Consider the following 14,652-nt stretch of genomic DNA (forward strand, 5'->3'; position numbering starts at 1 on the left):
CTGCAGCTAGGAAGTCATCCAGGTAGTGTGTCAGCATCCATCACAGGGTGGGGCTGGGCCTGGCTCATCACGGTGCTGTGTGACATCAGGAGTCGTGCCTGGTGTCTGGAGGGGATTCTGATTACTATCAACACAAGATAAGGACAATCCCTTTTGCTGGAAGATGCTGTCAAGAACATCTATCAGTCCAGGGTAGTTAACAGGAAATGGAGCTCCTAGATCTTTTGCATATGAGATTTTCTTCCAGCCCTGGTCTATTCTCCCCTTTTTCTCTCCTGTCTTATGTAATGTAACTGGGTGAGATCAGTTGCAGCCATGCAACAATGCCAAACACTACATACACCTTAACCCCTGCATCTGTAGTCTTCTCTTTACAAGCAGAACAGGTTTTTGGACTGTGAACTGCCGCAGGATGTCAAAGAGCATGAAAATGCTTGTTGTCTTGGGTTCGGCTAGGATATAGTAAATTTTCACAGGAATCTGGGAGGGGGCACAGCCAGGACAGCTGGCTGGAACTCGCCAAGGGGATAATCCATACCGTGTGACATCATGCTCAGTCTATAACTGGGGAGCTGGCCGGGGCAGTGGTGTGGAATCACAGCAGGGGAAGGGGCGCAGCATCAGGTTCCGGGTAGTGAGCAGTTGCACTGTGCATCACTCCTTTTGTATATTCTTTTATTAGTTATTGTTATTATTGTTTCTTCTTTCCTTGTGTTGTCCCAGTAAACTGTCCTTATCTCAACCCACCAGGTTCTGCCTTTTTTTTTAACTTCCAATTCTCCTCCCCATCCCACCGGGGAGTGGGGAAGACTGAGCCAGCGACCGCCTGGTGCATTGTGGCTGGCTGGGCCTAAACCACGACACTCATTGTGTGCAAATCATTAACCATTACTACCTGAGCAGCCAGGTAGAATGAAGATAATCATAAGTCTTACTCGGAGATAAGCCAGTAGCTAGACCGATACCCCTAGGTTATTCTCAGCAACAGAGTTACATGATGCCCCCAAAACCAAGGAGACTCTATTATCTGTGCCTCATGTCTAACTAATAACAAACCCATTTTATGTCATTTTTGCAAAAACATTGGAATCAAATAGAGAAACTAAATACAAATATTCTTAGAAGAAACTAGCTGGAACAGCGTGTTCCCCTTTCTCTGCCTTGTGTTTCCTGAGGAGTTTTGTTTCATCAAGTAAAACTGGTAGAGACCATATCCCTGCTCCAGCTCTGCCCTCTCTGGTCCCTGCCCAGCACTCAAACCAAGGTACCTGCCATGCCCTGTCCCATCTGCCCTGGGAGCATTGAGCATTTGCTGTCAGGGCCTGGAGCTGGTGGTCAGCCACATGCTAATATCCCTGTCCCTCAGCCAGTTGCCCATGATATTCTTCCCATCCCAAGTATGGTCTGCCATACCAAGAGGCTACCTGGACAATGCCTAGCTAAGGAGTAATGACTGCTAGTCCTGAATCAACTCCTGTATCTCCTTACCCAAGAATAAGGAGTCCCCACACCTAACCACCTGATAGAAGAAAAGCAGGCTACTCAGCCTATGTGCTGGCTATGGATTCAGGGTCAGACCTGCTTGCTTTAGGGAGAGTGGCCCCAGAAGCCCACACACAGCAATGCAAAATCTATAGCAAAGATCTTAAGTTTAAGTCTATCAAACTGGGAGCGAAAGGTTGCCACATCTGACTGGTTACAACCAAAGTTAAAAGGGAAGAAAAGGCAGCAAAGGTCTTGAAGTTAGCCTCCCCTCATGTCAAACCGCCACTCATGCTAAATGTAGAAAGATGTAGTGGGAACAATTAAAACTGTGAAAATGAATGCAATATGGATGTGTCAAAGCAAGAAGAAAATCTCTCAACCTACTTTTTTTCTAAGATAATTGATTTCCAAGGCATATGAAAAAGGAAAACCATCTAGACTTTGCTATAGCATTTAATGTCCAGTAATAAACTGACTTATGCTGGAGAAGTCAAGAACTGATTAAAAATTGTGAGATGTGCAAGAAATGGGATAGAGCTAGTTGAGAGAACAGCAGCAGCTGTGCTAACTGGGAACTGATATATATGTGTGGCGTATATGGTTTCTGAACAGGACAAGTGGCATGCTTGCCCCAGAGGTGGATGCTGGCTTTGAGGGGCGACAGCATCGCCATCACCCCTGCCGACCTCGGGTGCACTCAGTGTGGCTGTGAGGGCACAGCGTGACACTGTGGTCTTTGGGGACAGTTGTGCAAAAGGGACAGTTAAGCAGTGAATTGGCAAGAGCTCTTTTTTTTTGCTTTTGGCTTGATTTTCAGTGAAGTCTGGGGGAAGGGCACTGATTTCCCTAGAGCCCTCTGCATTGTTCATGCCAGCACACAGTGAGAACGAAGTAGGTGTTTTGGTCCTGGTGGATAAGGCTGTCTCGGCAGGCCCCGAACTGGAGATGTGCTGTAAGCAAAGTGCTTGCTCCACATCCAGTTACAAAAGTGCACTGTATTTGATGAAGCCTATCAGTATGCCCCTCTCTTCAAAGAGAAGGTGAAAAGAATCCATCCCTTCTTCTAAGGAGATTGTGAACAAGCAGCATAATGACTTCCATTTATTACTGGGCTTCTTAGCGCTGAATCTCAGGGGATACAATTCAGATTTCTATGATTCTCGCATGGCTCATAGGGATGAAATCCAATCCCCAAATGAGACGGATGGAGTATTATCCTTCTACTGAACACAAACAGCCACCCTCCTCATGAAACAGGGCACTTAGTGAATAAAGAACACTTGTGTGAGACACAATTCTTAAATATCAAACATTTTTTTTCTTGAAAATGGCAAGTGTAACTCCACCTACATCTTTGAATAATTGTTTTCCTTTGGAGAAATTTTTTAGAAATTAAAAAAAGTCACATACTGTATTTCATAAACTTTTTTAAAAAATATATTCAACAGAATGCTAGAATTTTAGCATTTCAATTTATTGTGCATTGGCTCCATTACTGTGCATTAATTATTTCACTGGAAATAATGTAAATGAAGCATTTTCTGGGGCTGGTTTAGAATGTACTGTTGAACCCTCCAGTTTAGGGCATGTCTCCACACTGGCTGTCTCCTGCCCAAGTTGCAAGTTATCATAGCACACAAGCTTATACACAAGCTGCAGCAGTTCTGTGGACATATTGCAATTATATCATGATTAGTTTTTTGATTTAAACTGTCATATTTGCCTCTGAGTTTGACTGATGTGTTCTTTTAAAAACAGTAATTTTCACTTAACTGGTTTGCCATATCTGGTTTGCCATATCTGCTTTGCTGGCTGGCACTCAGCATTTATTACTTCAAGAAGTTACTTGCAAACAATAGCTCAGCATTATTTTCTTTCCTGTATGTCATCAGCCTGGGAACTGGGTCTCCAGCCTTTTGGAAGCCAGCTTGTCCACCTCCACTTGGCACCTGCCGCCCTCTGTTTTCTTCCTGTCCCAAAAAGTGCTGTGCTCAGCCTGGAAGAGTACCTGGCACTTGTGATAGGAGCAAAAGGAGGGATGTTGGAAAGATGCTAGCAGTCAGCCTCCATGTCAGCCACCTATATTACTTTCAGTGAAGCCCCTGCTGGTGGCTTCTCTTAGCCAGGACTGTTTGTGACTTAACTATGGAGCTCTCCAAGTTCCTGGAGGTACCCTGCCACTTCTTGGGCACCCTGGAGCTCCAGAAGAGAAGAAGTATGTCTACCCACAAGAAAGAAAGTGCTAAGGTGGAAGTGTCTCGTTATAAAATGCCCAGTAAAGGACTTGGTAATAATGCCAGCTTTCATCACTCTGGCAGTCAGCAAAGATGTTTCCTGGGCAAGTGATGCCATGGTTTGATTATTTTTAATTTAAAAAAAAAAAAAAAAAACAACAAACGCCTTATTTGACTCTTTAGTAATGTCAAATCCGAAAAAATAGAAAGGCTAAGCAAAGTTAATAGCAATTATTCCCCACCACCACCACGGCCACATTGTGAAGGAATCATCAAATTTATATTTGCCAGAGGACATAACTCAGTTGAAAGTGGTGGAATGTCAGGCTTCTGTAGCCATGTACTGCTCCCCTAATAGAAATGAAAAATCCTGGTGCCATAAAGGACCTCTCTGTGTGAGTTTATGCGAAGGGGTTCTGTAGGTACCCATGACAATGGACAGAAAATACTTACCAGAAAACAGCAGGGGAAAGAGGAAAAGTACATGCTGAGGTGCAGCATGTGGAAGTCTCCCAAGAGCTGTTAGACTCTGGAGACCAGCAGTCCTTTTGGGTTCACATGAAGGGCTGAGGCAAGGCTGTATGTGCACCTGGTGAAAAGGCAGCACTGGAGGGGCTTTCTGAACACCTACCTAAAAGCCTCAGGTGCATCAGTGCAACATCCCATGTCTGAGTAAACAGCTGGGGCTGGGCTTCCAGATCCAGCCCAGCAGTGACGAGTGTGTGCAAGTGTGCACAGGCGTGTGTGTGAGAACTACAGGAGGCAGTGCATGAACGTGATCTGTGGTTAGCTGTCTGCTATTAATATCAACCGTTTGGCCTCAATAGTGGCTCGGTTAATAAAAAGTTTCCTAAGATATATGAGCTGTGATCTATGTCTGCCCACAGGCCTATTAACTATCATGGAAAGGGAATTACCAACACTGGAAGGGTATCTACATACCATGGATAGCCTCAGGACATGAGGCTGTCTCTATCCACTAGTGAAAAAAATGCTCCTCTAGACTTAAAATAACAAGAGGATTTTTTTTAGAATCACTGGGTTTTTTTCCTGCCAAAGACAATCAAGGACTTTTCTAGTAGTGGATAAAAAAAGATTTCAAGGTCATCCCAAAATCTGAACACTGATCTTGTTCTTTGTAATTACTTAAATCTACAATACTAGCTTGGGTCTCTCATCTCTCTATGCCAGCACTGCGTATCCTCCAGAGCAGTGTACTGTGAGTTCTTTGTCTGAGCCTCTCTCTTGGTAAGTGTTGGGACCTTATGGGAAGAAGCTAATTGTTTCCTGAGGGCTTATTATGAGTGGTGGTCTTCATTAGCTCCCTCCTGGATATGAAATGGGAATGTCCCCTTGAGTAGAGTCAAAAGCTGAGCCAGCCTGGACAAAACAAACCTTACAAAAAACCGAAACCCTTGGGGAACAGTCAGGCTGGCAATTATTTTCTTAATGTGTTAGGAAGACAGGTATCTAGAAATCGGTGAACTTGCTTGCATCTTATTTCACTTAAATAAGAACCAGGTTTTTGTTCTACCAAATTTTATATTTTGATGTCTTCTTTTGTTCCTTTGAAAATGTGGAAAAAGATGCTCAGCCAAAAAAAATTGGGGTCAGTCAAATTCACTTGAAAAATTGACTTGAAAAAAACAGTTCACTTGGAGAATTTAAGTTATTCCAGTTAAAAAACCCCAAGCTCTTCTACCAAAATAGAAGTTTGAATAACCTTGAAATGCATTGCTATTATGTAACAAGCAATACCATATACTTTCCTCAAAAATCTGTCTTTTCCTGAAAGGAAAAAAAGGGTCATCTGAAAAATGTTGCCCATTTACATATTTTTCCCTGTGTTGTGTATGACTGTATCTTCAAGAAGCATAGGAAATGAGATCTCTTCCTACATCAGTATTACAGCATTCTAAAAATCCCATCTGCAAAACAGACATGGCTGGGAGAAAGGCAGACCTCCCAGCAGGCAGGAGAAGGCATGGGTGCAGCACGTGTATGGGAAGCATACACTGACCAGCACTGCAGGCGGTTTTTCTGGGTGCCAGAAGTCCCCATTCTGCCCTCATCTAATGCAAGAAGGCAACAGGCAGCAACAGAAGGCAGGCTCGTCGTTAACTCTGTCTTTCCTGGCTGCACAAAAGCGAATATCCATGTGGTGTTTGTGCCTACAGGAGATACATAGTCTTCCTGAAGTTTCAGGAGCTGTGTTCCACTGGGATGGAGCAGCTCCACGGGTCGCAGGGGGCTTGGTAGAAAAAGATGCTGCGAGATTGGATCTGCTGTGGGCTGGGCATCTGAGAGCAGCCTGAGATCTCACAGCTAGCTATAGTGCGATAAAACTTTTATCCTCTTTTAAGCACAGTGAAGCGAACCGGCTCATGATTACTTAAAGTGTGGGCTCCCAATCCCAGCCATCACAGTGCTGCTGGGGATTTGTTACTTGCCCTAGTAAGGCAGATTAGTGGCTGAAGCAGTTTGTCTCTTCACCTGTGATCAGACTTCAGTAGGTGGGAAACTGCAGAAAATCCACCTCTTCACATTGGTCCCAGGTTTGAGGTTAGGCATTATGTGTGAAAGCAAGCGGTAGCATTCTTATTCTTGTCCGAGGTTTATCTCACACCTGCAGTTGAGTGCTGTGTGCTGTCCCACCATGAAGGTGAGCCACATGATGATGTTAGTGGAGGCCATGGGAGAAATTCAGGCTGGGACCATTTAGGACATCTGATTGTACACTGCCTTCCAACAACTGGATAAAACTCTGCTGCTGGTGTTCTCCATACCTTATAATGTTTGTCACAAAGCCAAGCTATTTGACCAGGATGTAGGCACTGAGCCTGAGTGAGTTAACGCCTCCCGTGTACTGTAAGTGTGCTGAGCCACTGCACAGCATCTGACCATAGACACAGATCTTCCAATAATTCAAACTTTTCTCAGGGTCCTATTTATCACTGTGACCTTGCTGAAATGAAAAAGAAGGACATGGTTTAGTGGGCATGGTGGTGTTGGGTTGACGGTTGGACTCGAAGATCTTAAAGGTCTTTTCCAACCTAAACGATTCTATGATTCTCTGAAACATCCTCATCTATTGTACAGAGCTCTTCTGGAAAAAGACTTATATAAATTTAGGGGACTGGGATGTCCAAAGTCTCCAGTAATTCTGTGCCTGGCTTTTTTAATTCTGGCCTCATCAGTGTATTTAAAACAAGAAACTGAGGCAGCAAGCTGATCTCAATGGCACACATGGAGAAGGGAAAACAGCTTTAATCTTTTGATGCACCTGGTGTTGCTACAGAGCTGTTCTGTTGCCAGAGCTCTGGACTTGCTCAGAGTCATTTCTTAAGGTGCTATCACTGTTTCAGGATCTAAATAAATGGGCCATGGATGCCAACTCTGATATTAGGTGAAGGCAGTATGTCCATTCCAGACAAACTGTGCCCATCCCACAGCAATGGGGTGCATGTATGGGTACCCCCACTCATCAGTGGGAGTGTTGCACTGCTGTGGCAGTAGCTATGGTGGGCTCTCAGGTGTGTGAGTGATTAACTCTGGAGGTGATCTTCATAAAAGTGAAAAAAATTGGAGAGAGTGGAAAAAGGGACGAACACATGCATGGGAAAGAAGAGATGCACCAATGAGGAGTCCTGGTGGGGGCTGTGTGTGCCATAGTGTGGTACCTCCATATGCCAGTAGTCCTGGATTCTCACTTAGTGCTCATGGCAAATAGGTGTAAGGAGCATGTCAATGTCAAAGACTTTTCAAGTATAAAATACAGAGCAAAATGTGGAAGATTGTAAACTGAAAACACGTCAGCAGAGAGATGCTAAGCATGTGAAATGCTTGTTTACAGTTATTATTTTAATGTGATAATTTTAAAGAGACAGTTTCTGAAATGTGGGGGGGGGGGTTGCTAAAGAGGGACTTGCAGCTAAAGCACATACAGAATCTGCAGTGCCGCAGTAAAACTGATGCTGATTGCTTCAGCCAAGTCTAGCAAATCCTGTTCTTTCTGTGTATCCCCTTTAATGTGAGCCAGGGTTTATTGATTTCCTCTGTGTGCTTATATACATACTTTTCCACAGCTTAAAATAAAGTCAGAATTATTTGTTCTTCTAAGCCAGCCCTTCCTTCAGGGAATCACAAATTTTCCATTAGGGATAAAACCTTGCGTGGAAAACCCTGCAGGAAGAATGCCTTCTCTCCCTGCTGGCGGTAGGTACAACAGGCAGATGACCTGAAGCTGTGGAGCAGGAGGGAGCAGTGATTGAAATAGTTCCCCGCCCCCTCGCCTCCCCCTTCCCAGCTAGATCATCCAGAGCAGAAGAGATCATGAGCATCCATGGGAAGGGAGGGGGGGAAAGTCTGTGGCACTGAAATCCTAACTGCACCCCCTCCCTGCTCCTCCTGCTGACTTACCAGCCTTCCTATTCCTTGTTAAAGGCTGATTGCAAAGAGTTAAACTGTTTCCATATGTCCAGTGTGAGAACAGAGTTTGTAGCCTTTGGCAACCCCTGCTGCATCCAGCTGCAGCTGCTACCTGTGTGTTCCCCGGGGCGCCCACCGGTGCACGCGCGTGTGTGTGTGTGCGAGTGTGTAGGTGCGCGTGCACACGCACGTGTACTGGTGACATCTGAACCAGGCCCCCACCGTGTCGGCGAAACCGGTCTGCCCTTGTTGGGGGAGATACTAATTCAGAACAGTTTCTTTCCCCTCCTTTCTTACGCTCAGAGCTGACCACGAACCATGTCAAACAATATACAACCGAGAAAAATGCAAATAAACTTAAGTCTGCATAGCCCAGCAATGCAGCTAGCCGCCCACTTCCAAGATACTAAACTGGTGTACACATGATACACAAAGAACGCTGGCTAGTTTCACCAATCCCTTCAGACAAAAAGAAAAAAAAAAGAGGGGGGGGGAAAACCTGATCCTTGTCTTTATATCAGTGAGGTTGGAGTTCTTGCTAATAAAGGAGCTTTTCCCATGATGCAGTGTGATAAGGATTGGCCTACATGTAGCCCAGCAAGCCACTGCTGATGTTTTCTTGATTAGGTGTCTTATCTTCCATTGAGCTGCATCTGATGAAGGTTGCTGACCGCGTAATGGCAGGGAAAGCATCGGACAGCTCCATAAAATGGCAGCTATGCTATGATATGTCAGCCAGGACCTGGTGGATGGTAAGTTGGTGTGATAACTTCTTTTTTTTTCCCTCCCTGGAAGCTTTTTTTTTCCTTTCTGAACTCCTCCTTCACTGTTGCAATGCATGTGCTGCAAAGTTCAGAGTGTGCAAAGTTTCCAGCTCCAGCTCAGTGACTCCGCAGAGCTCCTAAATATCACAGTCAGCTAGACAGGGTTTCTCTGCAGTTGTAGTGGCATGGGCCTTCTTTTTAAAACAGCAGGAAGGACAGCATGGGATTTTTCTTTCTCCTTTTTCTCTTCTTCCTCTCTCTCTCCTTCTCCCTCCCCCCCCCCCCCCGCGCCCCATGAAATGCAAATTTTGCAGTGCTTGCCAAGCTAGTTGGTGTGAGAATGTAGAGGTAGAAGCAGTCACGGGAAAAAAGAAAGCAGCCTTGTCATCATGCTCTTGGCTAATTGTTCTTGAGCTGGTCTTAAAAATAGAGCAATCTGCCTCTTTATTCTGTTTCCTCTGAATAATTATTTAGAAAGTGTATTGTATCATGTTGTGAGCAGCCTCCTAATCAGTATGCGATTGTCCCCCACGCTTCGCCTTAATTTGGAGTCCTCCTCCCCTCCAATGAATGCAGTAACTGGAGCAACTACTGATTAATATGCCGCTTGTCATAATTAAATTTAGTTAATGAGGATATGCATATTCAGTCCATTTTTTCTTTGTTTGGATGAGCATGGCTTTTTGTTCATATTTATACAGCTGCAAATGAAAGCGGGGAGGTGGAAAAAAAACCCTACAGAGCTCAGGGAAGGGTGGACCCTGAGAGACAACTTTTTTAATGTTGCTGGGCAAAGGAGCCCAAAACTTTATTTAATCAAAACAGTGGGGCCGGGAGCATGTGTTTTGGGAACGAAAAGCTTTTCTCAGCAGAGCTACATGAAGTTTTCTCCACATACTGATTTTGTTGCGTGTGGACAATGGTCTCTTGTATGCAATAGCCATGCCATAAAAGGGACCTTCTGCTGGCTAGCATTCCATTATGAATATTAATTTCATTCTTGGGTTGCTTTGTCTGGTCGTGTATTTTTACCCTTTTCATTCCTTCATTGATTGCCTTTGCTTGTTTGTCTGGATAATTATTGTGCTTACTGCATGGGCTGCTTTTTCACAATTAGTACAGTGCTGAGACAATAGGCACTTTATTCTTGGGCGGTGGGTCTGGGGAGCACCAGTGGATAGCACGTCCCAGTGCCTGGACAGAAGGCAGCTTTCTGATTATAACTGCCTTCCTACACTGCTTTGCAACGACTTCATTATCTTTCCAAAGGTGGATGTTGATACGTGCCTTCAGTGAGGGTATCATACCTGAAGGGAGTATTTAATTTAAATTCCGTTTGCTACTTGTGATTGTTTCTGTACTTTTTGAATACTTTTTGACTTTTTCTGTCTTTGCTACTTGTTGAACTACTGTGATATGAACATTCATGTAACTTTAAAAAGAACACAGGAGGAAAGTAGATGATGAAAAGCTGCTTGTGAACCTACTTTTTTGCTGGGAGTTATACTGTGTAGTATTATGTTTAGATGCATGCTTAGATCTTTAATCAGACTTTTTTATTGTAAGTGTGTACATTATTGAAAAGAGCTGTTAAAGTGGCTGACAGATGTTTAGACATAGGCACTATGAAATGTTTGCGTAGCAAATTTCCTTAATATTGCATGTACAAGGGCTTGGGTTTTTTTAAGGAGCATGTCTTAAGTTTAATAAAAGTTTCTCTAAGGATAGCTTTCAGTAAGCTGGCATTGCTTCCAAAGGGAAAAGAAAATCAATACTTTCACTCCATGCAGTATTTTATCCTGAACGGTAATCTGTAAAGTACAGGTAATGTAAATGTTCACTGCCACAAGTGTGTATTTCATGCACACTTTAGAAAAGGAGCTTAAAAATGCTTGACTGTTAAGTAGAGGAGAAAATCAAATAACATTTTAGCTGTGCATTATATTTTGCATCATATTTCTAATTTATAAAGTTGCAGTTGTAGAATCAAACGTAAACCCATGTACAATGTGAATTGTTTTGTCTCAAAGAAGGAGAAGTATCTTATGCTTCAATGCCATAGTATACAAAATATTACCACAGAGCTTATTGTATAATTATGTATAGTAAATTCCTATCAGGAATATGCAGTGTAAGTAAAACCTTAACACTTCTGAGCAAAAAACCAAGAAAGGCAGACTTCTTTAGTTTTCTGCTTCTGCTTTTCCTGAATGATTGCAAACATTGAATTGCAAATGCCTTGTGGGGAACAGGAAATAGTGAATTAAGATGGTTACTCATAGTTATAAAAAAGTTCATTAATAAATGCTATTATGACAGGCATCATTACAAAACTTATGAGCTATCTACTTGTAATTATTTTGCAACACAGATATTCAACATCAAATTTAGTTTGAATATTCCTAAAATACTGGCTTCTTTTTATATATATTTTTTAAAGTAATTACATTGAAACTATTCTCTGGAAAACAACATTCTCTCTTTCCCTTTAAATTAAGTGGAATAAGCATTTAGTAAGTATAGTCTGTGTTATCCACCTATGGTATTGTAGTACTACTCTATTGTTTCCTATCTTACTGTTTATTTCATTCAGATTATTTTATTTAACTACAATAATACAAATTAATTTGGTAGGGAAAAACCAAACAAACAGAAATTACACACTCTCTCCATCTGTGTTCTCTTGAATATGGTCATATTTACTAAAACACAAGAGGTTAAAAGTTTTACTCAGAATACAATAAACAACCCAGTGCAAACAAAAGTAAACTTTTAAGATACTAAATAACAGTAAATACATGGAGAATTGTTAACTTACTCAGTCTTTTAGATGGTGTTAATGTGACCATCTTAGTTACGCATCATCTTATTATTTTTGCATTCAACTTTGTTGTGAGGGAAAGAACATATTCAGTGAAGAGACAGAACCTATATATCAAGTACTGTTCAGTACAGCTGGCAAATACTCTAGATTTTTGTTATTGAAAAATCTCCGTTTATAAAGTGAGGAGAAATAATGATGAGGGTGATTGAGAGGATGATACCCATGGAAACACTAGATATTTTTTACTGTCTCTTCATTAATGGCAAAGGGCTAGTTTGGGATTACAGTCATATGGTGTTTTGTGATTGACTTTACAGATTTAAAAATTCAAAAATAAGTAGCTATTTACAAAACTTTGTAGCATTGTTAGTAGGCTGCTGGGTTTTTCTTGTGGGAAAGGTTTCCAAATATTTACATCTCAGGCACCTATTGAAAGCTATTTTGTTAAATCTGTGCCAAAGTCTGTATAAATGTTTCTGGTTGTCAGATCATTTGCATGCAAATCTATAGAGTGTAAATATATATTCCAAAAAATCTCTTCTTCCTAATCTCAAAATCATATTTTTGTACACATATATACATGCATGTGCAGTAGACATAGAGAATGAAAAATAGCCTGTCTATTCAAAACTGTTGGGAAAAGGTATTGAAATGGCAGGTTTGTGTTAAGAACAACCCAGAGACAACTGGGAAGTTCTGATCCGTTGCAAATACTGCACATTTCCTATTGCTTAATGGCTTGATATTATGATAAAAAAAATCATAACAAACTATTGGAACAAAAAGTTTGTCAATACAACATTTATCATGTTTCTATTCTACTCTATATTTTTACTTTCAGAAAAATATTTTTTAAAAGAGAGATTTCACATAATATTAAGGTTGTATTAGTAGGGCATATAATCCCAAGTGGAGGTAAAAATATTAACAATTTAGATGCTATATTTCAGTATTAAAATAATTATTCCAATCTTAAATTTATTAGTAAAGCCACGTTTTAATGTACTTTTTGGTTTAACACAAATGTTAATCACATTCCAAGGGAGTTGCAGTATGTCAATATTTTGCAGCAGCACATCTGTGCAGTTTTCTAATTTGGATTAAAATTATATTCATAACACAACAACTCCATCAGTTGTTCAGATGTACAGCTTGTTAATGAATCCTTTGTTCTCAATAATGACTTTTAATTAAATGATTTAGAAACAAATGTCAGTATAACTGTGGACATATTGAACATGCTGTGCTTATTCGTGGACCTAGAACACAATATCTTAATTCTATAAATTTCAGAGGGAGGAGTGGGTAAAAGGAAGGGTTAGCTCAAGGTTATATACATAAGCTGTTGTTTGGTTTTCCTTACTTACACAAAAATGCGAACAGTATACATAACTTACTACAACATCCTTTAGTAACTATGTAATGGTTATTCTGAATGATTAGCCCAAAGATGTCTTTTTTAAGACATGCTTTGTATGCTTATGAGAGACTATAAGTACATTGGGTTTAGTTTTTTGTTCGAAACACATTTCAGTCTATAATAGATACCTGGCTCAGGTACTATGCGTACTTAGTATGTCTCAGAATTAGATTGTTTAAAAGCAGAAAGATCTGTCTGGAGAACTGTAATACATGAATGCACGTTCCTTTCTAATGGTTAATTTTTTTTTTATGGAACAAGGGAATAATCTTCCTTTGTCAAGGAAAAACCTAGAAGTAGCAGGGAATTTAAGTGCTCACAGTATACACTAGTGTAGAATGAAGCTGCTGTTGCTCATGTTTAATACTTGTTCATTGCCAATTTTTTAAAAATGTGTCCTTTTAACCAAGAAAAATATATTTGTGCTTATTCACAGCACATATTTTTCTAATTCCTCTGTGGCTTTTCCCTTTCAGTCCCTTGCATTTAGCTATGCATTTCCAGTTAGATTTTCTACTGCGAGGTGTTTAGCAGTTGCAGCACATTCTGGGTGAAACAACTTTTTCTACTTGTGCTTCATACTTGTATCCAGCAAGAGCTCCACACCGTGAATCTCACAGTGCCTCCTTTTGTCTGCTCATTTTGGCAGTGTTAACAGTTTTCTTATGAAGAAAGCCGTACATCAACAGTATCATAAAAACATGCTTGTGTGTATGTGTGCATGAGACTGCACATCTAAATATGTGTGCTCTGTGTTGGCTTAAGGCATGATCCAAAGTTCACTGAAATCAGGAGAAAGTGACTATTTAATTCTAAAGCATGCTTCTGCAGCACGTAAAATGTAGTTGTGCTTTATATAACATGTCTGTGATTTATACAACTGTAATATTCAATATGTAATTAACATTGGTGTTTCATGTACCTGTTCAATAACAGTTTCCCTTTGTAACTTATCTGAACATGGGCTATGATCGAGGAAACGCATGTATGAAGCAAGCTATGGCACCTTCCTGTAGCTGAATCTTCTGTAGGACCTACAGAAATCTTACACAACTCATAATAAAGTTGTTTTTTTCTGTTCTGAAGTTATCAATCTGCTCTTTCACTTTCCTCTTTTTTCCAGATACCTGTTTTCTTTTTGCCATCTTTTTTTTTTTTATTATTATTATGCAAAAAAATGTAGTTTTCTAGCTGGAATTTATGATAATTTGTCTCTGATGTTATTTGATGATTGTTAAGTCAAAATTCTGAACTGTCTTTAAAATTTTACTACAGCTATTCAGAATTCTAAACAAAAACAAGCAATCAAATATTTTAACAGATCTTGTACCCTGCAAGGTCATCTAAATGTTTAAGTTCTTCTGTCCTTGCACTAGCATGTATGTGCAGTAATAGATCTATTTTGTTAAGCAGAGGTTCAATGTCAAATGTCAAATCTCAAATTGTCACTGTGAAATGTCAATTTCGCAAAGATTTTAAGTACTGATGGGGGATATT

General features: G+C 40.9%; 1 protein-coding gene across 1 annotated transcript in view; it reads left to right on the forward strand.

Annotated features, from left to right (window-relative positions):
- Nucleotides 1–14,652, forward strand: part of NFIB (nuclear factor I B) — a 350,785-nt gene that overhangs the window by 56,732 nt on the left and 279,401 nt on the right. Inside the window, exon 8 of the mRNA XM_030005678.2 lies at nucleotides 8,795–8,899. Coding sequence (XP_029861538.1) covers nucleotides 8,795–8,899 — 105 coding nt within the window. The remainder of the gene's footprint in view (nucleotides 1–8,794; nucleotides 8,900–14,652) is intronic.

Source organism: Aquila chrysaetos, chromosome Z (genome assembly GCF_900496995.4).
Source record: "Aquila chrysaetos chrysaetos chromosome Z, bAquChr1.4, whole genome shotgun sequence".
Classification (NCBI taxonomy): Eukaryota; Metazoa; Chordata; class Aves; order Accipitriformes; family Accipitridae; genus Aquila; species Aquila chrysaetos.